The sequence below is a fragment of the Danio rerio genome, chromosome 4 (assembly GCF_052040795.2).
Source record: "Danio rerio strain M-AB ecotype USA chromosome 4, GRCz13ab, whole genome shotgun sequence".
Taxonomy (NCBI): Eukaryota; Metazoa; Chordata; class Actinopteri; order Cypriniformes; family Danionidae; genus Danio; species Danio rerio.
The window spans coordinates 80905875-80928527 of NC_141024.2; the positions used below are offsets into that span (position 1 = coordinate 80905875).

The window sequence follows — 22653 nt, forward strand, 5'->3', positions numbered from 1 at the left end:
GCTAATCAACCTGTCAGATTCTGGAGTGCTTCACAGCTCTAACGAACATTACAAATGATGAATGATCTTAAATAAAACAAATATATTCATAGAGATGGTATATAAGTACATAATTTCCCTCACCTGGGAAAGGAGGCTATGTGGACCATGTGTGAAGTGCACACAGCATTCTATATCATCTGATACTTGTAGGAAATAATTCCAAAAGGCAACTGACTGTTTAAAGCCACTTAAAACATAAAAAAAATTTACCCCCTCACAGTTGTCATGAAGGGTAATATTAGATTTATGAACCACAATGTTTCTTTGTATTTGTGCTTGTAAACACCTTTTTTCCTGCTTTAAAGTCGGCCATTTTTACAGTGGGCTCAATATAAATCTGCTCTATGTGGAGCCAGGACTAGCAAGATTTCCAAGAATTGCAGTTTCAGTTACTTCTGTGTTAGCTTCACGAGGGACAGTGAGAGGCTGCCACTTGGTCATTACTTATTTACTCAGTGCTTTATCTGAGCTCTGTGCACTGTGGCACCAACTACAACAGTAAATCTATACACTGCTATAAACTATTGCTGTACACTGACATTGCAAAGAGAATTTAAACAATTTTAAGCCCTTTCAAAGATTTAATGGCTTGAAACTGTTCAACAGACTGTACAAAAATCCTAGTAGTTTACCCTGTTAATAAAGGGTTTGCTGAATAATTGCAGACTCCTGCATTTTCCGTTGGATACTGTTCTTACATGTGTATTGATTGCCGACACATTTAACATATTACTTATGATATAAATAAACAATGCATATCTAATTTTAGATCTTCAATTGAAGAGCTATATACCATATTTTAATAATGTGTTATTTCATTTAAAGTTAGAGCATTTTGTATAAATAAATGTTTACAATATTTAATTAAATTACTTTTTCAAGAGTTTGCCCTTAGCTGATGATTGATTATAAAACGTGTTTGGTATGTTGTCCTGGGAGAGAGCCCTGAGCTCATGAGATCCTCAAGCCTGGGGCTTTCCACCGTTGCCGGGCGAGAGGGGAGTATGAGTTCAGGTAGGTCTCGAGAACTCCCCTGCTTGATAATAGTAGATGTGGATTATGAATGCTATAGAGTGTGAATACTGGATTCAATGTTTGTCTATGGTGTCAATTTAGATTTGTCAATTTACTTGTGTTACATGTTTTTGGACTGTGGGAGGAAACCGGAGAGCCCGGGGAAAACCCACGCACACATGGGAAGAACATGCAAACTCCACACAGAAATGCAGACTTGGCCAGTTAAGATCTGAGCTAGTGACATATTTGCTGTGAGGCAATGATGCTAACCATTGGGCCTCCATGCTGCCCTAATAAGGAAATGGGTGAAGTAGAGGTGGAAGGGGGGATTCTTCAAGACAAAGATGGCTAAAGTAAAATACTTTGGTTATTTATAGGGATTTGGGAATCGTCTGATTGGCGAATCATGTGTTACCTAATGAGGACCAGCTGCTATCAATTATAAGCACACACTCTTCTTAAAATTAGTTTATAAATAAACTTTACTTCAAGAGTTCGCCCTTAGCTGATGATTGATTATAAAACGTGTTTGGCATGCTGTCCCGGGAGAGAGCCATGAGCTCGTGAGATCCTTGAGCCCGGGGCTCTCCCCCATTGCAGGGCGAGAGGAGTATGAGTTCAAGTAGGTCTCGAGAACTCCCCCAAAACGCCTTTCGCTCAGGACAGCAGCCGCATATTGAAGGACCCCCTACAAGGCAAGAGATCACTGCTGGATATAACATTGAGAAAGATGGTTGGCAGAGGAGCTCCTTGGAGCAAGGAAGAAACAGGGTCCTGCGGTGGGCGTGTTAGCTGGAGTTAGCTGTGGGGCTGTGGGGAGAGACTCCAGCCAGAAGGGGCCATGGACACCTGCGGGAGTCAAGCTCAGTGAACAATTCCTGCGGGAGTCAGAGCTGGGGAGTGAGGACCTATGCGGAAGGAAGAAAAGAAGCTAAAGAGGCTTTTTGCTATAAGGAAGGAAAGTAGAGAAGAAACTACTAAAAAGGGCAATCTTTTTAGTACCCCATCTTTTTTTCCACCAATCAGATGATTCCTAAATTACTATAATAACCAGAGTATCTTACCTTAGCCGCTTTCTCTTTGAGGAATCCCCCTTCCACCCCTACTCATCCTTTCCTTGACAGGGCGGCACAGAGGCCCAGTGGTTAGCATCTTGGCCTCACAGCAAGAATGTCACTGGTTCAAGTCTTTACCTGGCCAAGTTGACATTTCTGTGTAGTTTACATGTTCTCTCCATGTTTTTATTATTAATTTCTTTATTTCTGTTATATACGCATCTGTTTCACTTTATTCTGTAAAGTGCTGTGAGATTTTTAGCTTTTATAGATGCTACAGAAAATTATTGTCATTAGTTTGTTCATTAAAATATTAATAAATAAAACAATTTTAAAAAGTATTTTCCTGTTTTGTCCTGTGTGTTAGGTGTTTAATAAAGAGTTGAGCTATTGGAACATCTGAAGGAAGCCATTTAATTGTGTTTTATAGACATTAATACTGTTTAAAGCTAAAATCACCAGATGTGCTCACTAATTAGTAAACTGGAGACACTGAGGTCTGAGATCAAACACCTGTTTTGTTACATCAGACAGATCACATTAACAGTGTGGTTTTTGGTAATGTGTTCTTCTTTCTCAGATTGGCCATGTGTAATCTCACTGTTCAGTGTTGTGAGAGTTTGTCTTCAGCTCTACAATCCTCAAACTATGTCCTGAGAGAGCTGGACCTGAGTAACAATGACCTGCAGGATTCAGGAGTGAAGAAGCTCTCTGATGGACTGAAGAGTCTAAACTGTAAACTGGAGACACTGAGGTAAAATATTCTCCACTCAACAATAACTACAAAAAATATTTAATAATAGCCCACATTATTTCATATTAGGATTTTTCACAGTTAAACATGTTAACCCTGGGTGATACTAAACCCCAGATGACAGGAATTATGGTTTATCAGTAATTATGTTTCACACTCATCATACTATATCTGTAAATAATCCAGAGTATTGATTTACAGATGATACATTAACTGTACATCCTAACCCCGTTTAATGCTCTCATTAGCATATTTGTGTTGTCATGTTGCTGATTGGAGGAGCAGCAGGCAATCTTAGGGTTTATCGACTCAGAATGCAGAGCTGAATACAGTGCAGCAGAAAGCCCAATGGTGTCCAGACACAGCCTCTGAGCTCCTGTTAACAGAAATGTTCAACACTTGCTCTGAGTTTTTCTTGCTCTACTGCTTTGGAGCTGACACAGATGACTGGTGCTGTGCGTAGAGGTTCTTTAACTTGACACAGAATCTAATAATGCTGCGCTCAAATGCGCAGTGCTTCAAAAGACGTGAAGTGTAAGAGTAACCACAATCATAATGGTAATGAGCTAAATGAACTCTCCTCATGTTGTCAGGTATATTAAATGTTGCCGTGTAGGACATTAGTTTCAAGAAGACAAAGACAAAAGTACAAATGAATGAAAATGGAGCAAATCATGTCATCTAACATCTCCTGATCACTCCAGTTTACACACTTTCCATCTCTGAACATATATTTTCTCTCAGTGACTGGTGTTTACATGATGCACGCTTCCCCTTGCTGACATGTCATGAGCCTCGCTGATCAGCTTCTGATTGGCTGTTCCTGTTGCTAAGTGTCCAGCAGCAACAAGCACACATTGCTCTGTCACACACTGAACACACTTACAGTAGCAGCACAATTAAGAAATGCAACGATTATAGATTTTGGTTTTTAGGATTATAGTCTGAGTAATAATCACAGTTTCATGTTTATCATGAGTATTAATCATTCATTAATTTCAGAAGACTACTAGTTTAGAAATTCACATGAAAACTACACATTTTACAGTGTTATTTACTGCTGCTCAGTAGCCAAACAATCCAGCACAAACTATTATTAAAAACAAACACTAGTCCATTTCCCTCCTTGTGTTTAAAATAGGTAATAACAAGTAATACAACAAGTGATAATTTTACACTGAAAATAAATGATAGAACAATGAATAAATAAATAAAAATAGGGATGTAGGATGTAGGAGCACCAGAATAAATGTAGGAGCGCCAGAATTAATGTAGGAGCGCCAGAATTAATGCAGGAGCGCCAGAAAAAATGTTGGAGCGCCAGAATAAATGTAGGAGCTCCAGAATAAATGCAGGAGCGCCAGAATAAATGTAGGAGCTCCAGAATAAATGCAGGAACTCCAGAATAAATGTAGGAGCGCCAGAATAAATGTAGGAGCTCCAGAATAAATGCAGGAACTCCAGAATAAATGTACGAGCGCCAGAATAAATGTAGGAGCGCCAGAATAAATGCAGGAGCTCCAGAATAAATGTACGAGCGCCAGAATAAATGTAGGAGCGCCAGAATAAATGCAGGAGCTCCAGAATAAATGTAGGAGCACCAGAATAAATGCAGGAGCTCCAGAATAAATGCAGGAGCGCCAGAATAAATGCAGGAGCTCCAGAATAAATGTAGGAGCACCAGAATAAATGCAGGAGCACCAGAATAAATGCAGGAGCTCCAGAATAAATGCAGGAGCGCCAGAATAAATGTAGGAGCACCAGAATAAATGTAGGAGCTCCAGAATAAATGCAGGAGCTCCAGAATAAATGTAGGAGCGCCAGAATAAATGTAGGAGCTCCAGAATAAATGCAGGAACTCCAGAATAAATGCAGGAGCGCCAGAATAAATGTAGGAGCACCAGAATAAATGCAGGAACTCCAGAATAAATGTACGAGCGCCAGAATAAATGTAGGAGCTCCAGAATAAATGCAGGAGCTCCAGAATAAATGCAAGAGCGCCAGAATAAATGCAGGAGCGCCAGAATAAATGCAGGAGCGCCAGAATAAATGCAGGAGCGCCAGAATAAATGCAGGAGCGCCAGAATAAATGCAGGAGTGTCAGAATAAATGCAGGAGCGCCAGAATAAATGCAGGAGTGTCAGAATAAATGCAGGAGCTCCAGAATAAATGCAGGAGCGCCAGAATAAATGCAGGAGTGTCAGAATAAATGCAGGAGCTCCAGAATAAATGCAGGAGCGCCAGAATAAATGCAGGAGTGCCAGAATAAATGCAGGAGTATCAGAATAAATGTAGGAGCTCCAGAATAAATGCAGGAGCTCCAGAATAAATGCAAGAGCGCCAGAATAAATGCAGGAGTGTCAGAATAAATGTAGGACCTCCAGAATAAATGTAGGAGCGCCAGAATAAATGCAGGAGCGCCAGAATAAATGCAGGAGCACATGAATAAATGTAGGAGCGCCAGAATATTTATTGAAATTTATTAGCACTAACAAAAAACTGAAACTGGTTATCTAACTAATTCTGAAATCACATTGACTTACTGATATTTGCGCAGCAATCTTAAATTAATATCTAATAATTATAAAACATTAATAATGATGATGATGACAGTAATACTAACAATGAATTCAATTTCTCATTATCAGGCTGCCTTGAATATGCGTGAATTTGAGTTATCTGCTATAAAAAGTCTGCTACTGTTACATTATGAAAATAAATTTGCATCAAACAAAAATGAAGCATTGCAGTAAGAAATAATTATTTTGCACGATTGTTTTTATATGCATGTCAATTTATTAAATAATATTTCTGCTTCAACACAGACATAGGAGTAAAATAAATCATTCAATTCAATGCTGAAAGCTGCACAGCAGTCATTGGTAACTAAATAGGAAAATAAAAGAAGGAAAGAAACGTCTCACTTCTGTCACTCTTCAAATGTTCGGTGTCATTGTAAATGCTCAGTCTCATTATGCGCTGTTTGTAGAAAAAAGCAGGCAAGTTAGCCGACCCAATATATGAGCAGGCAGAGCAGGATTCTCACGATGACCACTGGCGCAAAACCATACAGTTCTTCATCATGGGCCGCAGTGTCAGTTTAAACTTAATAAAGGCAAGCTTCTTTTGAGATTACGTGTAGAGTGTTAGATTTTACATTTAGCAGACATTTGTGCTGAACATCGAGATTCAGGCCATTAATCAGCTGAGACAACTCTCTCAAAAACTCCTTATCATCGCTCTCATCGGCGCCATTGTTTGTAACTGTAGGTGGGTTTGCAAACATGTGGACTTTTCATTGCATCTTCCTCAAACTTCAGCTGTTTGCAATTTCTGCAGTCACAAAAGCTCTTTACATTGGAAATGAAAAACGTGCCTTATATACCCACAGTCATAGTTAACCCAGTGTGTGTGGTTATAAGTGTAAAGCGTGGCACAGTGGGCATAACTTTAAGTTGCAGTGGTTTTGATCTGTGCAGAAAAAATGGTGTTGAAGTCTTTTCAATTAATAAACCGTGGTGAATTAAAGCATGTTTAATAGTGAAACCAGTTAATCATTGCATCCCTAACCACAATGCAGTGTTAACTATACAAATATGATGCTAACACCACTCCATAGCAGCGCTTCATAACCCTGGGTAAAGTGCAGCGCTAACACTGCTTTCAGATTACAGGTGTAAATGTGTCTTTACCTGGTTTACCAGCAGTGTGAACAGGTGTTACCAGATGTGGAGGCTCTTTTAGTGGATTGGCAGAAGAAGACACTAAACATCTGCAGGGGTGTGATTTATTCATATCTATACAAATGTGTGTGTATTGAAGCAGATTGAAGATCATTCATTCATTTTCCTTCAGCTCAGTCTCTTATTGATCAGGGCTCGTGTCTGACTGACAGGGAAATGTGACTGTGGGTCAGGTGATGAACACATGAAGAGAGCGGCTTTGTGTTTGTCTGAGCTCATTTTGTTTTAGTCCACAACAGAATCACAATATAAATGATGAAATCAGCTCATTTTCTGTTGTGTTTTATACATGACTTTAAGATGATCTTCTGAGCTCAAGTGTGTCTTCTTCCTCCTCACAGCAGACTTTACAGCTTGATGTGGTGTATTATGAACAATGTCTTTGCTCTGCACACTTCTACAGATGATGTTGAGTCCTTGTTGAGAGTGTGAGTGTGTGTGTTTGCTGATGCGAGGGCTCGATCAATAAGGAGAGCTGATCAGGATGTGTGTGTTCATCACTGCTGTTGACATGAGCAGAAACAGCAGTCAGCATCTTCACAACACAAAGAGATGTGTGATTGTCCAACTGTGTGATGTGGACTATTGCTGTGTTTGTAGATTGTCTGGCTGTATGGTGACAGAGGAAGGCTGTGGTTTTCTGTCTTCAGCTCTGACTTCAAACCCCTCACACCTGAGAGAGCTGGATCTGAGCTACAATCATCCAGGAGATTCAGGAGTCAAGCTGCTCTCTGAAAAACTGGAGGATGCAAACTACACACTGGACAAACTCAAGTATGTGGAGCATCACTGGCCTTGTGCTTTTACACTGAATGGCTTTAAAAAGACACTAGAAAGCTCTTTTCTGATCAGCTTCAGTTTTCTGTGAGGGTTATGGGGTGAGGAGAGACAGAAGATACAGCTTGTAGAGTATTCCAGTCATGTCTATGAAGAGCAAATCATTGAGTGTGAAATGAATCTCCTCTGTAAATGTTGGAGTGTATTGGCTCAGTTAAAGTGACATTAATCGGGACACACTGTACAGTTTCAGCATTTGAGCTGAGCAGAAAAACACTCTGGTTACTAAAGTAACCCTCGGGGAACGGAAATGCTATAAGTGGATTTAATCCACGTATGGGATTTTGTTTTAGAAAGCTAATCGTCTGAAAGAGTATATAACGAGCCAATGAAATGCCAAATGAATTAGCAGAGTAAGCTTGCGCACCTGAAGCTTATTGCAATCAATTCCGCATATAAGCACAGGGAAAGCAAGACAATGCAATCCTTTTAAGTTGAAGAGGCTGATACTTACAGCTAAGGAACAATCATAATGGTGATGCTATATAGCATTTCCATTCCCCTCCTCGTGGAACGAGGGTTACTTTAGTAACCAGAGCGTTCCCCTTCGGATAGGGAACTTCAATGCTATAAGTGGATTGATTCCACGTATGGGGAAATGTCTGGAAAACGCCATAATGACTGCACATTACCTCCGCCTCTGATAAGAGGATAGCCAGGCATAGCGTGAGCGCTCCTGCATCACAGAGAGGCGCGGTCTTCCAATGTGATCCCTGGCCCTTACTTATCCCACTTCAAAAGAAGTTTTATGCATTTAGATATATTTGGGAGTTGCAAGCATTTAGATAATTTCTAGGAATTAATATGACAGTACGTTGAGAAAGCGTGCAGTCCCGATAGGGAGGACCCTGCGGAGGCCACCTGCTACCCAATGGGGAGATATGATGGCAGAATGTATAGACTAGCCCTGAGAAGGGGAGTACACATATAAAAGATGGTTAGCGGAGAGGGAAGACACGAGTCCGCCTGTGAGGGCGTGTAAAATCTTGCAAATGTATTAGGGGTCGCCCAGCTCGCAGCTCTACAGATGAGTAGACACAGCTCACCCTGGCTCTGATAAGCGAGGGAGATGGCATCCACGATCCAGTGGGCCAACCTCTGTTTCGATACACCACTTCCCTGCTGCTGACCGTCATAGCAGACGAAGAGCTGCTCAGAAGATCCAAAGCTCTGATTGCGGTCCAGATAAATTCGCTAAGCGTGAACTGGACAAAGTAACGAAAGGACTGGGTCTGCCTCCTCTGGAGGCAGCGCTTGAAGGGTCACTAACTGGTCTTTAAACTGTGTGGTAGGAACCTTGGGCACATATCCCGGGCGGGGTCTCAGGACAAATTACAATAAAGTACAGGCGCGAGTCACTGACTGAAAAATGCCCCCAGGTCCCTGACCCTCTTAATCGATATTAACGCGACCAGCAGAGCTGTCTTCAGGGACAGAAATCTTAAAGAGACTGAGTCGAGATTCGAAGGGATTTGACGCAGGCTTGTGAGAATGAGGGGGAGATCCCAAGAGGGGATGAGAGGGGGGCGGGTGGATTAGTTCACCTAGCGCCTCTGAGGAACCGGATCATGAGGTTATGCCTTCCCACGGTGCTGCCAGCAACCGCGTCATGAGAGGGGAGATGGCAGCCACGTAAGCTTGAGTGTGGAGGGCGACAGCCTGCTCTCCAGCTTCTCTTGGAGTAAAGAAACCACAATTCTAATCTGGCAATTTTCAGGGGGTCTTCTCTGCGAGAGACGAACCATTCAGTGAATAGACTCCACTTCAGGGCATAGGCACTCGAGGAGAGGGCTCTAGCCACGAGTGATGGTATTAACCACCGCAGTCGGTAGGTTACCTAAGTCTTTCTCGCGTCTAAGGACCACACATGGAGGTTTCAAAAATCGGGGCGAGGGTGCCAGATGGTGTCCTGTTTCTGAGAGAGTAGGTCCTCCCTCAAAGGGATCTGCCAGGGGAGGGCCGCCGCGTGGAGGGAGAGCTCTGACATCCAGGTCCGGTTGGGCCAGAGGGGCGCAACTAGCCAAACCTGCTCCTCGTTCTCCCTGACCTTGCACAGTAACTGCACGAGCAGGCTCAATGGGGGAAACGCATATTTGCGCATGCCCCGAGGCCAGCTGTGGGCCAGTGCATCCGTGCCGAGAGAGCCCTCGGTCAGGGAAAGGAATAACTGGCAATGAGTGTTCTTGGGTGAGCAAACAGATCGATCTGGGCTTTCCCGAATCGCGCACATATCAGCTAATAATACTCGGGGGGAATCTCCATTCTCCAGGACGTAAAGGCTGCTGTGGGAACGTGTTGGCTGCACGGTTGAGCTCGCCTGGAATGTGAATGGCGCGCAGCGTATTCAGCCGTGTATGACTCCAGAGGAGCAGAGTTGGAGCTGAGACATGGAGTGAGGGCGAATACCCCCCATGCGGTTGATACACGCCACCGCCGCCGTGCTGCTGCTCCAGCACCGGAAAAAACAGTGGAGAGCGAGGAACAATGTCAACAGCTCCAGGTGATTGATATGCCAATGCAACTGGGTCCCTTTCTACAGGCCCGCAGCTGCATGCCTGCAACACATAGCCCCCCAGCCCGAACTGGAAGCATCTGTTGAAACAACAACATGACTGACGCCTTTCCTAGAGGCACTCTGGCCTATAGGAACGAGGGGTCATTCCATGGGCTGAGGGCGCGGTGACGCATCGCAGTAACAGTGACGGACTCGGTGTGTGCACGCGTGCCATGTGCGTCTGGGGACTCGATTGTAAAGCTAGTGCTGAAGGGGTCTCATATGGAGTAATTCGAGTGACGTGACAGCAGCTGCGGATGCCATATGCCCCAGGAGCCTCTGAAATAATTTCAGTGGGACCACTATTTTGCTGTCGAACTCTCTCAGACAGTTCAGCGTTAGCTGAGCGCGCTCTCTGGATAGGCGCGCTGCCTTGGTGACCAAGTCCAGCTCCACCCCGACAAAGAGATCCTCTGCACAGGGGCTGACCTGAAGCCCCAACTGGTGGAGGTGCCGGAGCACCTTGTTTCTGTGCATAATCAATTAGCTCGAGAGTGAGCTAAAATCAGCCAGTCGCCAAGATAATTGAGTATGCGGATGCCCGCGAGCCGAAGGGGCGCTAAGGCACCCTCCGCGAGCTTGGTGATGACCCGCAGAGACAGAGAGAGCCCGATGGGGGGGACTTTGTATTGCCAAGCTCGACTTTCGAACACAAACCGCAAATTTTTTAACTGACGGTGGCGTGGAATTTTTTATTTTTTTCAATTCAATTCAGCTTTATTTGTATAGCGCTTTTACAATGTAGATTGTGTCAAAGCAGCTTCACATAAATGGTCATAGTAACTGGAACAGTGTAGTTCAGTTTTTAGTGTTTAAGTTCAGTTCAGTTTAGCTCAGTTCAGTGTGATTTAAAATCATTACTGATAGTTCAAACACTGAAGAGCAAATTCATCGCTGCATAGCTCTACCAATCCTGAACCATGCGAGCCAGTGGCGACAGCAAAGAGGGGAAAAAAACTTCACCTGATAGGAGTGAAGAAAAAAAACCTTGAGAGAACCAGACACAGTTGGGCACGACAATTTTAATTTCTCTGCTGGCCAAGTCTTGTACAGAGCTTCAGTCACCGTGGTGGAATAATGGAGACATGGAAGTACGTGTCCTTCAGGTCTATTGCTGCAGACCAATCCTGAGGGCGAACGCACAGCTTATGCAAACAGTGGTTCAAAGCGCACAGATCTAGGATTGGTTGTAACACATCGCTCTTTTCCGGCACGATGAAGTACGGGCTGTAAAACTTGTCTCCATCTCGACTGGAGGGACTGGCTCAATTGCATCCTTCGCCAGGAGAACAGCAATCTCCTCTCGCAAGACAGGGGCGGACAGGGGGCGTTTTGCGAATTGAATCGCGTAGCCGAGTCTGATTGTGCGTATGAGCCACCGCGAAGGGCTGGCCCGCGCTAACGCTAATAGACTCATTGCTACAATAGCTGACGTACCAGCAGTGGGGCAGCACGGAGTGGGTGTGCTGGTCCCGCGGAAGAGCTGGAGGCGAGAGATTCACTCTCACCTCACACCCAAGCTCCAGGAGGGATGCTCGAGGGGTGGGAGAAAGGAGACCGTCCTCCCAGCGCCTGTGAGCCACTGGCGAGATGCACAGAACCTGCGATCTAGAAAGCATAGCGTCCCAGATTGGCAGGTTTCGGGCTGTCACATCCGGGGAAGTGGAAAAGGGCTCTTTCATTGATGTTTTCATGGCAGTGAAAAGTGCCGATGGAAATAAACCCGCCCCTCCTGCGGGGAAAGAGCAAATTCCCTCTTCTCTGGAAGACCTGTCTCAGGTATGCTTCGCGGTCCATTAGCGGACTTAACCCTCTGGGGTCGAAGACCGCGTATACGCGTTTTGACCTGTGGTGGCGTCAAACTGCTGAAATTAACTTAAATTACACTTTCAGTTTTGATCGTACAGATAAGATCAATACATCAATCGAATCTGTTATGTGTCTACTTTTTGTTGTACACTCACAACAACAACAAACGTGTGTGCTTTTGCAAAATAAGGAAAACAAACAGTGTAGGCATTCTGTCTTTTCTATCTCCGTGAACTGCTTTTAGAAACGCGTCGGTAAAATGTGCTGAAACTCCGCGAATACAAAACGCACACATATGACACATGCATTTCTAGAAAGCTTAAAGTGTCTACTTTTAAACGCAGCTATGCATGTTGAAAACAAACATTGCTTGATAAAGTAATCGTTATGAAACCAATGCTATGTCTAGTTTCTCAGTCTGATCTCATTAGTTTTAATGCGACCACGCCCCCAAGGCATTGTCATTACAAGCATCTGAGGCGCGAGCAGACTGTGGTCAGAAAAACACGTCACTAAAATGAAAGGAAACTCAGCAAATAGTCAACAAAGATTATGATTTCTGATATCTATATAAAGCTTGATATGTCTACTTTTGCATTAACCAATTTAAGTCGAAAACAAATTATCTCTTTTTATGTAATCCGTATAAAAGTAAGGACTGTACGGATTCTCCCTTTATCGCCTCATTACAGCAGCGTGGTCCCGCCTCTCAGTAAGCGCGCTTCATATCTAAATCCAGATGTGAAAACAACGGAGGTAAAGGACCAGCGGCAAAGAGAGCTAAAGTAGACAAGAAGTGCTCAGAGTTTGGTCAGTATAATGCGAGTAATGATGGTCTGTGTTATGCCGACAAACTGTTAGATGAAGATGTTGCCTTCAACGTCACAAAAATGTATAAAAACGCTACAAAAGTGGAACAGGATCAAATAATCCTGCGTCTGTGAGTCTCCGCTGATGTCAAGAAGGCCAGTTGTTACAGTGAAAAACTGCCTTTTCCTGCGCCCCTCCTCATCACAAGATACCTGTCTGCAAGACTACATATCTAAAAGTCCTTTGTAAGTTTATTCTTTAAATAATTACTGTGAATACCGAATGAGAGGATGATCACTTGCGCCAAAAGCTGCTGTGATGCACGCAACTGTTTAAAAGATTTCATTATCGCACATGGTGTTGTTTTTCACCTGCTTTCTTTTGCTCAGTTATTTTTGTTAATATGGATTTATCATCATTCTTTAAAATAACATTGCTCTAATATGAGATTACCAAAACTAACTCAGAATCATATTATTATAATTCAAACTTTGTATATACTATTCCATATATTTATGATGTATTGTTTTTAACTAATTTAACATGTTTGACAATATCAAGATAATATGTTGCATTTTGGCATGTTTTTTGACTTATTTATAAACTATTTATAGACATAAAGTTAAATAAAAAATATTTTGGGTTTGAAGAATATTGTGTTCCTGGACTTCACTGAGCTTAATAGTTTAATGTATGAAATTGTGAATGAGCTTGACTGTTGATGTCCTAAATAATAATGTCAAAAAACCAACATTTCTCAAAATGGATATATCTCATTTTGCAACTAAACTCTTAATAAACTATTATTACTAATAAAATAAAATAAAAAACAGTAGATTTGCTATGTGTAAATTTAAAAGTTTGCAGAGTTTTATAGAGTGTACTGACTCTCACAAAAGTTAAATCTCAAGTTATTTTGTGTGATTAATATATTTTAAATAAACTGCAAACAAAAAAGTATATAAACTTTTCTCTGATTCGTTCTTGAAACTTTTCCCTCCTAGTCACATACTGTACCTGTCTGATGGCTCATTATGCAGCTCATTATGCAGGTCTTTGTCTTCTCAGGTGTGACTCACTGCATAGTGATGATAGATCACGCCTTCCCGCATAAACCAATTTCACTTAAAAAGTGACTTAGAATTTTTAATTCATTATATTGTTTTCTGTGAGCAAGTTAACAAGATGATTCTCACATCATTTTGAAGTAAAAACACTAGACTACCAGATCCAGTTCTCAAAAGTCTTGTGCACAAATGTTCTCTGTGTGTTTCACAGCCTTGTTTCAGTGACTTCAAAATGTTAGTTTTTCACTAACCACGCATAAACGTTTCTTTCTCAAAAACACAAACAAACATGCTGCTTAGGTTTTATTGTAGCCCAACTTGTGCTGTTTACAGTGTTATCACACTTTAGCTATTAATATGTTTTTAAGATACTGAAAACAACACAAATGTCAGTGCATGTCAAAACTTCTCCAGAGCCCCAAAACACCCTCAGACCCCAGAGGGTTAAAGGCGCACTGGGTAGGGGGGGGGGCTGCCTGCTTTCAAGGTGCTTGACACGCCCGCATCGCCGGATGCGCGTGCGGGGGCGGGGCAGCTCTCGTAGTTAGGCTGTTGACGGGAGACGAGGCGGACTCCAGCAACAAGAGGCGCCACGCGGACAAAGATTGACCACAATGGCGTGCTCGACCTGAGGAATCGCTTCATACCCCCTGGCTGCTCCACGGTCAAAAGTGGTGAGGGCGGAGGGACACGCAGCACGGGCAGAAAAAGGTGCCCTCCAAGACTGCGCGAGCCTACTGTGCACCTCCAGGAAGAAGTGGATGAGAGGCTTCAAAGGCTTGGCCCTCTTGTCCTCTACGTAGCACCCATCTAGTCGGTCCGGCCGTGGAGCTGGGGGATAAACCATCTCCAACCCCATGGCCGAAGCAGCCTGGGAAAGCACTGCTAACATGTCTGTTTCTGGATCCGTTTTGACAGCACTCACCTGCCTGAGGGGGGCAAGCGGGCCTTGATCCTCGTAGGATAATGAAAGCCCACCCTCCGATGCAGCAGTGGACGTCTGGTCCCCGGTGTCATCGAACATAAGGGCTACCATCTGGTTAGATGGATCGCTTCCCCCGCTCAAAGCTTGGATGGAGCGCTTGGAGGAGTGGGAGGTCCGAGGGCCTGGAGGCGACCGATAATCTCCCACTGAAACCCTCAGATCTGCTCGAGTGCCCGCTGCAGTGCAGGGGACAGCTGGGGTGGTTCGCCCTTCTGCATGGGCTAGCCGCCATCTTAACTGCGCAGTCTTAGCATCACAATGACGACATGAACTGCCCGCAAGCACCGCAATAACACGCTGGACCCCCAGGTATGCAACGCAGTGCTCGTGCCCATCATCTGGGGACAGGAAACCACCGCATCCAGAAACGAACGGTCGGAGCGCCATCCTAAAAAGCACGTGCTGCACGACTGTGTTGCTTATTTTATGAAATTTGCAACTTTATACGCACCGCTCTGGAGGATTGGGCCCAAAGAACGCCAGGCAAGGGAGAAACTGAGCTCAACCGTCTGCTGCTGCGTGTACACACTCTGGACCGGGAGACCTCTCTCATTCACTCGAAATTGCTGGATATCAGCAGGAGGAACCCTCATCGACTGTCTCAGAAGGCTGTAATAGTCTCTGAAGCAAAAAGGATAGCATTGTCTTGCTATCCCTGTGCTTATATGCAGAATTGATTGCAATAAACTTCAGGTGCGCAAGCTTACGCTGCCAATTCATTTGGCATTTCACTGGCCCGTTGTATACTCTTTCAGATGATTGGCTTTTTGACACGAAATCCCCATACGTGGATTAAATCCACTTATAGCATTGAAGTTCCCCATCCAAAGGGTAACTTCTTCCTCCATTTCTGCTGAAGAATCCCACAATATCAGGTCAGGAATAGGGTTGGGGATTGAACATGGATTCAGATTCTGGAATCAGACACTTGGATTAATGTTCAGACTCTTGTTCTAAAATCAACATCTGGATTCCTCTTCTCTGTGCACACGTGTGTATTTTTCACTTGCTAATCTGTCAGGAACTTGGGCGCTGGCGAGCAGCTTTAATAATCTGAAAATAGTTTAGAGATGGACTGCAACATGTGCTCAAAGGCTGCATGTGCTGAAGAACGATGGCAAAGCTAAGTGTGATCACTGTAATAAATGAATGTTGCAGCAGGGTGTCTCCATCAACATGAGCAGTATCTGCGCTCGCTTCACCAACAGCAGAGGAAAAGAACGCACTGTGTTACATTCATTGTGCATCCCGGCTCAACCAACAAGTGTTGTGTGTTTTAGCTCAAGAGTTTGGAGCGTGTAGCTGAGCAGCTCAGTGCTAGCTTTAGCTTATTAGCTGAGAGGGAAACTAAACAGCTCATTCTCTCCATCTGTGTGTGTTTACAGTCTGGATCATGGAGGACACACGAGGATTACAGCAGGACCACGCAAATGTAGGACTACACAAACACACACATGCACACAAACACACACACACTACACATGTGCACACACACACACACACACAAACTCTCTCTCTCTCTCACACACATACACACACACAAACTCACTCTCAGACAGACACAGACACACTCTCAGTTTTCTGTTCTGTGAGAGTCGCAAAAATAGAGAAAAGTGAACCACTGTCCCCATTAACACTGAAGCAGATTAACAACTCAAAGATAAATGACTACAAAGACACTAGCTGGACATAACATGACAATATCTTTTGACAATTTTAACTGCATGGCATTTTCAAAGACATGGGAAAAGACGTCGATAGAAAAAGGACATATAATCCGCCATTAAAAAATTTCAACTTGAAACAAGGCAAAAACAGCTTTTAACATCAAATCTCACTTTATACTAAAGAATAACGCTTAACAAGGACACTATTAGACTCAATCCATCATTAAAACATATCATACAATGATATGATCAAAAATTTTAACTTAAACCGCTATATTTTATCCTTTAATCACGGAGCTCATTCACCTCTCTCACTCAAGTCCAAATCCGTTCTGACGAGAGCGGGATGGGAGCAAAAGGAAGTGACATCACTCAATGTAAACTGATTTTAAAACAAAAAAAGTTAACATTTCCTATTTACTTTTATAAGGTTATTAATATTTTTATTTGAACGAAAATGAAAATAATAAGAAAAGAAAATAATTTATTTATAAAAACAAATTACTGTTCACTGGAACAGTCCAAACAAAATCACTACACACACAGACACACATGCACATACACTCACACACCAGTGAACATGCGCGCACACACACTCCCTCTCTCTCACACTCACACACACACTCACGCACACACACACACATTCATGCACACACACACACTCTCTCTTTCTTTCACACACACACGCACAGCTGTGGTTATAAATGTGTGTGTTCTTGTGTTCAGATGTCTGTTTCCTGACTCTGGATCCAAACACAGCACACACTCGTCTCATTCTGTCTGAGGAGAACAGAGAGGTGAAGAGTGTGAGAGAGAAACAGCCGTATCCTGATCATCCAGACAGATTTAATGGTGACCCTCAGGTGTTGTGCAGAGAGAGTGTGTGTGGACGCTGTTACTGGGAGATTGACTGGAGTGGAGATGATGGTGTGGATATATCAGTGTCATATAAGAGCATCAGCAGGAAGGGAGGAGGTTACGGTGTGTCTAAATCAGTGTCAAATAAGACCATCAGGAGGAAGGGAGGTGAAAGAAGTGTTGAGTGTTGGTTTGGATGTAATGCTCAGTCCTGGAGTTTGCGCTGTGATTTCTCCAGATTCATATTCAGTCACAATAACACACACACTGATCTCCCAGTGAAGGCGCTCAGCAGTAGAATAGGAGTGTTTGTGGATCACAGTGCAGGAACTCTGATCTTCTACAACATCTATAGTGACACAATGAGCCTCATCCACTCAGTCCAGACCACATTTACTGAGCCGCTCTGCCCTGGGTTTAGGCTTGTTTATCCTGGATCATCAGTGAAACTGAGCTGAAGACTGACGAGAGATTTACCCAGAATCCTCTGCAGGAGCAGTCAGCAGCAGTGTGTGTGTGTCTGTGCGTGTGTGTTTGTGTGTGTGTGTGTGTGTGTGTATGTTCACTGCTGTGTATGTGTGTGTGTGTGAGAGAGAGTGTGTTTGTGTAAGAGAGAGTGTGTGTGTGTGTGTGAGAGAGAGTGTGTGTGAGAGAGAGAGAGAGAATGTGTGTGTGTGTGTGTTTGTTTGTTTGTGAGAGAGATGGTAGACCACCTGATGTGCACCTTTGTGTTGATTGGGGATGAACACTGTGTACACTGTCTTTGTGGGAAACATACAGTAAATATATTTGGTACTGTGTGTTTTGTATGAAACAATATTTTGAAATATTTTACAGTGCACTTCTGTAGGTCTGTACTGTTTGGAAGGGCGTAGGTTTGCACTTGACATTGGTGGGGACTGGGGACGAGTGAATACAATCCCCCCACACCCCCGCCAAGAATTAATATATGTTTTTTTTTTTTTATAATATAAGTATTATATATTGCTACTTATTATTTAACTGCTATTAAAATAAATTATCAATTAGTCTTCTTCATACAATTTATTAAGTTAAATTAAATAGTCAGGCATGTAGCCAAGGAGATTCAGGTAATTTGAAAGACCAAAATTTGGATTATTATTATGTTTGAATTTATCTTATTATTCAAATGGCCAAATTCTCACTGAGGAAGATTGAATGTGCTGGCCGGTTTGTTATTTGCCTAAAGGGTTTAGTTTTTAATTTAAATCAAGTTTTAACAAAAATTGTCAAAAGAAAATTATGATTTAAAAAAAAAATTTTTTTTCATATTTGAATAGTTTAGATGCAAAAACCTCTCATATTTAATATTTTCTTATAAAATTAGCATTTTTCTTCAGCTCCTGTGTGTGAACTCAGGGGTTTTACTTCTATAGTGATGAATACGTTTTTTTTTTTTTTTCATTGCCTTTAAAGTGAAATAACTGAACATAAATATACAAGGCTGAGAAAAAATGCTCACTTTACATGGCATTTATAGGTTTGGCCATCTGAACTCTTTATTTCTTTATTCTAAGAATTTAAAGTTCTAATTTCTAATTCAAAGTAGTTTTATTATTTATAAAACTGTAATAAAAATAAAGCAATTTGACAAAATGGTAGGAAATATTTTTGGTACATCAAAAAGTATAGTTATAATAACTATCCAAAAAGATAACCCAGCAAAAATTTGTTGTTATTATGTCAATAAAATGTAATATTTATACCTAAATTAAACAACTCGAGGAGAGAACGTGATTTAACCCTTTTAGCGTGTCTAGGTTTATACTGACAGCGCAATGTTTTTAAGTGAATGAAATTATTGGTGGGGACATTTCAGTAGTTGGTTGGTTATTGGTGGGGACGCGTCTCACCGTCCACCCTAAATCTACGCCCCTGACTGTTTGTAGTAAGAGTAACACTGAACACAGAAGTCATTATGATGGAGAGGAAGTGGTCATGATGTTTTACATTAAGCACATCAGTGATCAACTGCTTCTTCTAAATGTCTCTTCATGTGATGTTTGTGTGTGTCAACTGAGAACAAAACCATTTTGAGAAGAAATCAGATTGTTTTAAATGTAAAGTTACATTTTAGAAGAAAAAACTGAAGGGTTTCACCTATTGTGTGTGTGTGTTGGTTTTGCTATACTTGTGAGGACCAACTATTGAGAAACAACCAATGTTGTGAGGACATTTTTCTTTGTGAGGACAATTTAGGTGGTCCTCACAATATTAATGCATTAATGGCCTCCAAATGGCCTATACTTGATACTGTGCAAATTTCAGAAAAAGTCCTCACAGCAATAGTAAAACTGAAAATTGGTGTTTTGCCTTGTGACTGCGAGCTCCCCCATCGGTCACACACGTGTACTGCATCAAAAATCCCGGGAGGAGGAGCATGAGTGAGAGCGGATTTTTTTCATTGGACGGCTGCTCCCTCGCTGGGGGATTTTTGTGATTGGCCGTTTCAGTCACATTGTTACACTGTGGAGGGGGAAGGAGAGACGAATGTCTGAAAGCATAAGATTAATCTAAACTATATGAGACCGGATGGCAACCTGAAATGTCATGTTTGTAATACTACCTAACGAAAATTAACCAACCAAAGTCAAATTTGCCAATGAACATGTTACTACACGTTTACTGCATTAAACCCACCCAGCACGAGACGTCATTTCTACGTCGTTTTTTGGGCTAAATCAAGTCGGCCCGTCATAAACTTTATTTAGCCCAAATTTCGACGTCGAAAATTGGTCTGTATTTGGTTCGTCGGATTTGGTCCAAACATAGACCAAATATCGACGTGGTCTTTGTTTTGTCCTTCGGATTTGGTCCAAACATAGATCAAATATCGACGTGGTTATTTTGCCCGTTGGATTTGGTATAATATAGACCAAATATCGACGTGATCTTTGTTTTGTCCGTCGGATTTGGTCCAAATATAGACCAAATATCGACGTGGTTGTTTTGCCCGTCGGATTTGGTCCAAACTTAGACCAAATATCGACGTGGTCTTTGTTTTGTCCGTCGGATTTGGTCTAAACATAGACCAAATATCAAGGTTGTTTTGCCCGTCAGATTTGGTCCACATTTAGCCCAGTATCAGACTTGAACATATGGTTAAAAATAATTACATAAGTTCCTCACAAAATGTTTTACATCTATTGCTTTTTTCCAGTCCAATGTAGAATGCAAAATATATTTATGTAGCAGTTTAGTGCCATTACATTTCAATAATGGCAAACAAATAACGACGTTACTGCTGTTAACTCCTTCTCTATTTTCCCTTCTGCTTCATACAAGATTGTAACAAATAATGTAAATTTAAATTTGAAGTCAATCAACGTAAAAAAATAGATTAAATAAAATAGGGTAGAAAAAAACAAAATCGTAATACACTTTATAATGCCATTTTCTTTTATGATTTAATCTATTTATCTTATTATTAATAAATCATAAATGTACTATAATCCTATTTGCTGTAACAATAGGCTAAACAGGATGCTCATCAATACATATTTTTACAAATAAATTAAAAGGTTAAATTATTTTACAAGTTATTAATTTCTACATCAATATAAAAACCAATACCTTCATTCCTTCTTACCTCGGGGGAGCTTTTTCATATTGCCCACTCACCAGACAACAACAATACAACATTTTTTTGTGATGTGTTTCATAGTTGAGAAAGCATATAGTGTATTTAAAAACATGGTTTTAAAAACCCAGGCTCATTTACAATCAATATATTAAAATGAATAACGTAAATAAAGTATTGTCTTGCTTTGCTTTGATCTTTACTCTTACTCGCGTTGCTGCGTATCCCTGACCTGTGTGAACAATATCGAGAGGTCAGTAAAACTGAACTCATTTCATTATGATTTGAAATCAGTGTAAAGTGCTGTCGATTGACGTGTTGTCCTTTTCCCTTTTAAATATGCCAAATTATCATATTTGATCTCCTCATCTGACAAGGGAAAAACGTCAAAAACATACTAGATGCTTTAAACTGTTCACTGCGGTAGTGCAATGCAAAATGGAAAATTTAGGATTCAATAATGAATTTTAAATAAATATTTAAATAATTTTAGTTTTAGAGTGCAGGTCGATGCACACACATAGGCATAGAGCGCTATGATAATGCTAAATGATCATATATATTTTCTACAACCAACAAGTAGAATAATATGCAAAGATTTGCTATTCAAAAATTTGTTCATAATATAAAAAATACTGATGTCCATTGGCTCTAGTGCATTAAATAATAATTAATAATAACATTAAGATTTTTTTTAATCACAAAATATAGAAAATGGTATGTTGATATTTATTGAAGGTATCATTTCAATGTTTAAAATTCCAGCATTGTGAAAAACTAGTTACAATTTTATTATATCCATTAAAAACAATATGGGGGATTCTATATATGTTTGACATTAAAAGTAAATGTAAATTATATTAGAATTAAAGCTCTTTAAAACTGCAATTGTTTCCAGTATCTTATTTAGTTTTTATAATTCAGCTTTTGCCAATCATAAATCATTAAATGTTTTAATTTAGGGAATACAAAGATTTTTTATATTGTTTGTAAACTTACAATATGGATGAATTTAGTAATGTGTAAAAATAACACTAAATCATAGCAAGAAACCTCCTTATGGGTAATTACTAGATTGTAACTGAATTGGCAGTAACAATTTACAATTTTACAATTTCTTTAGCCAAACATTCTACATGCTATAAATGCTAAGATCACTTGACACTGAAATCAGGATTAAATTTTTTTTTAATTGTCCAATATGTGATTTTTATTAGCAGTATTATAGTTATATGCATATATATTTTTTTAAATAAAAAAATAATTATAATTCTATATACTCTATATATTCTATTTATATTCTAACATCATACAAATAATATAAATAAATAAATAAATAATGAGGCTATTTATTATAAAATGAAATGTAATATTTATTATTTTTTAGAAATGAAAAAAGTCATACTTTGATAATAATAATAATATGATAATAATAATAATATAAACAATTATGATTGTTATTATTATTTTTATATTATTATTATTAATAATAATAATAACAATAATAATAATATTGTTGTTGTTGTTGTATTTGTTTTTATTAGGATTTTTTTAAGTCTATTTTTACAATTTCATACATGTAAACCACTGCAGAAAGTTCTAACCGGCAGGCCCATTTCATATACAGTACATACTTAATAAATAACTTACTATAAATTAAAAGAATTAACGTATGCTTTTTGTTTTCACAAGCTTTGGAGATGTAACATAAATTCCGCTTTTTAATAAAAGGTCACCTATAGCTTTCGCCATGAGGCTGTGTTCAAAATGACATCAGTGTTTTTAAAGTGTACTGCAAAGGGAGCACAATTGTAAACATGAAGATCGCTAAAACTGAGTTGTAAAAATAGTTTG

At 40.7% G+C, this 22653-nt stretch overlaps 1 protein-coding gene across 2 annotated transcripts in view; it reads left to right on the plus strand.

The window, feature by feature from the left end:
- Window positions 1-18009, plus strand: part of LOC103910704 (protein NLRC3-like) — a 61579-nt gene extending 43570 nt beyond the window's left edge. Inside the window, exons 10-13 of one of the 2 annotated variants that reach the window (XM_088649659.1) lie at window positions 2695-2868; window positions 7212-7385; window positions 16059-16105; window positions 17067-17998. In XM_088649659.1, the coding sequence (XP_088505785.1) occupies window positions 2695-2868; window positions 7212-7385; window positions 16059-16105; window positions 17067-17656 (985 nt within the window). In that variant the 3' untranslated portion in view covers window positions 17657-17998. Of the gene's footprint in view, window positions 1-2694; window positions 2869-7211; window positions 7386-16058; window positions 16106-17066 lie in introns of both variants that reach the window. The other variant, NM_001444379.1, reaches the window with a different exon arrangement.
- Window positions 18010-22653: the final 4644 nt, after the last annotated feature.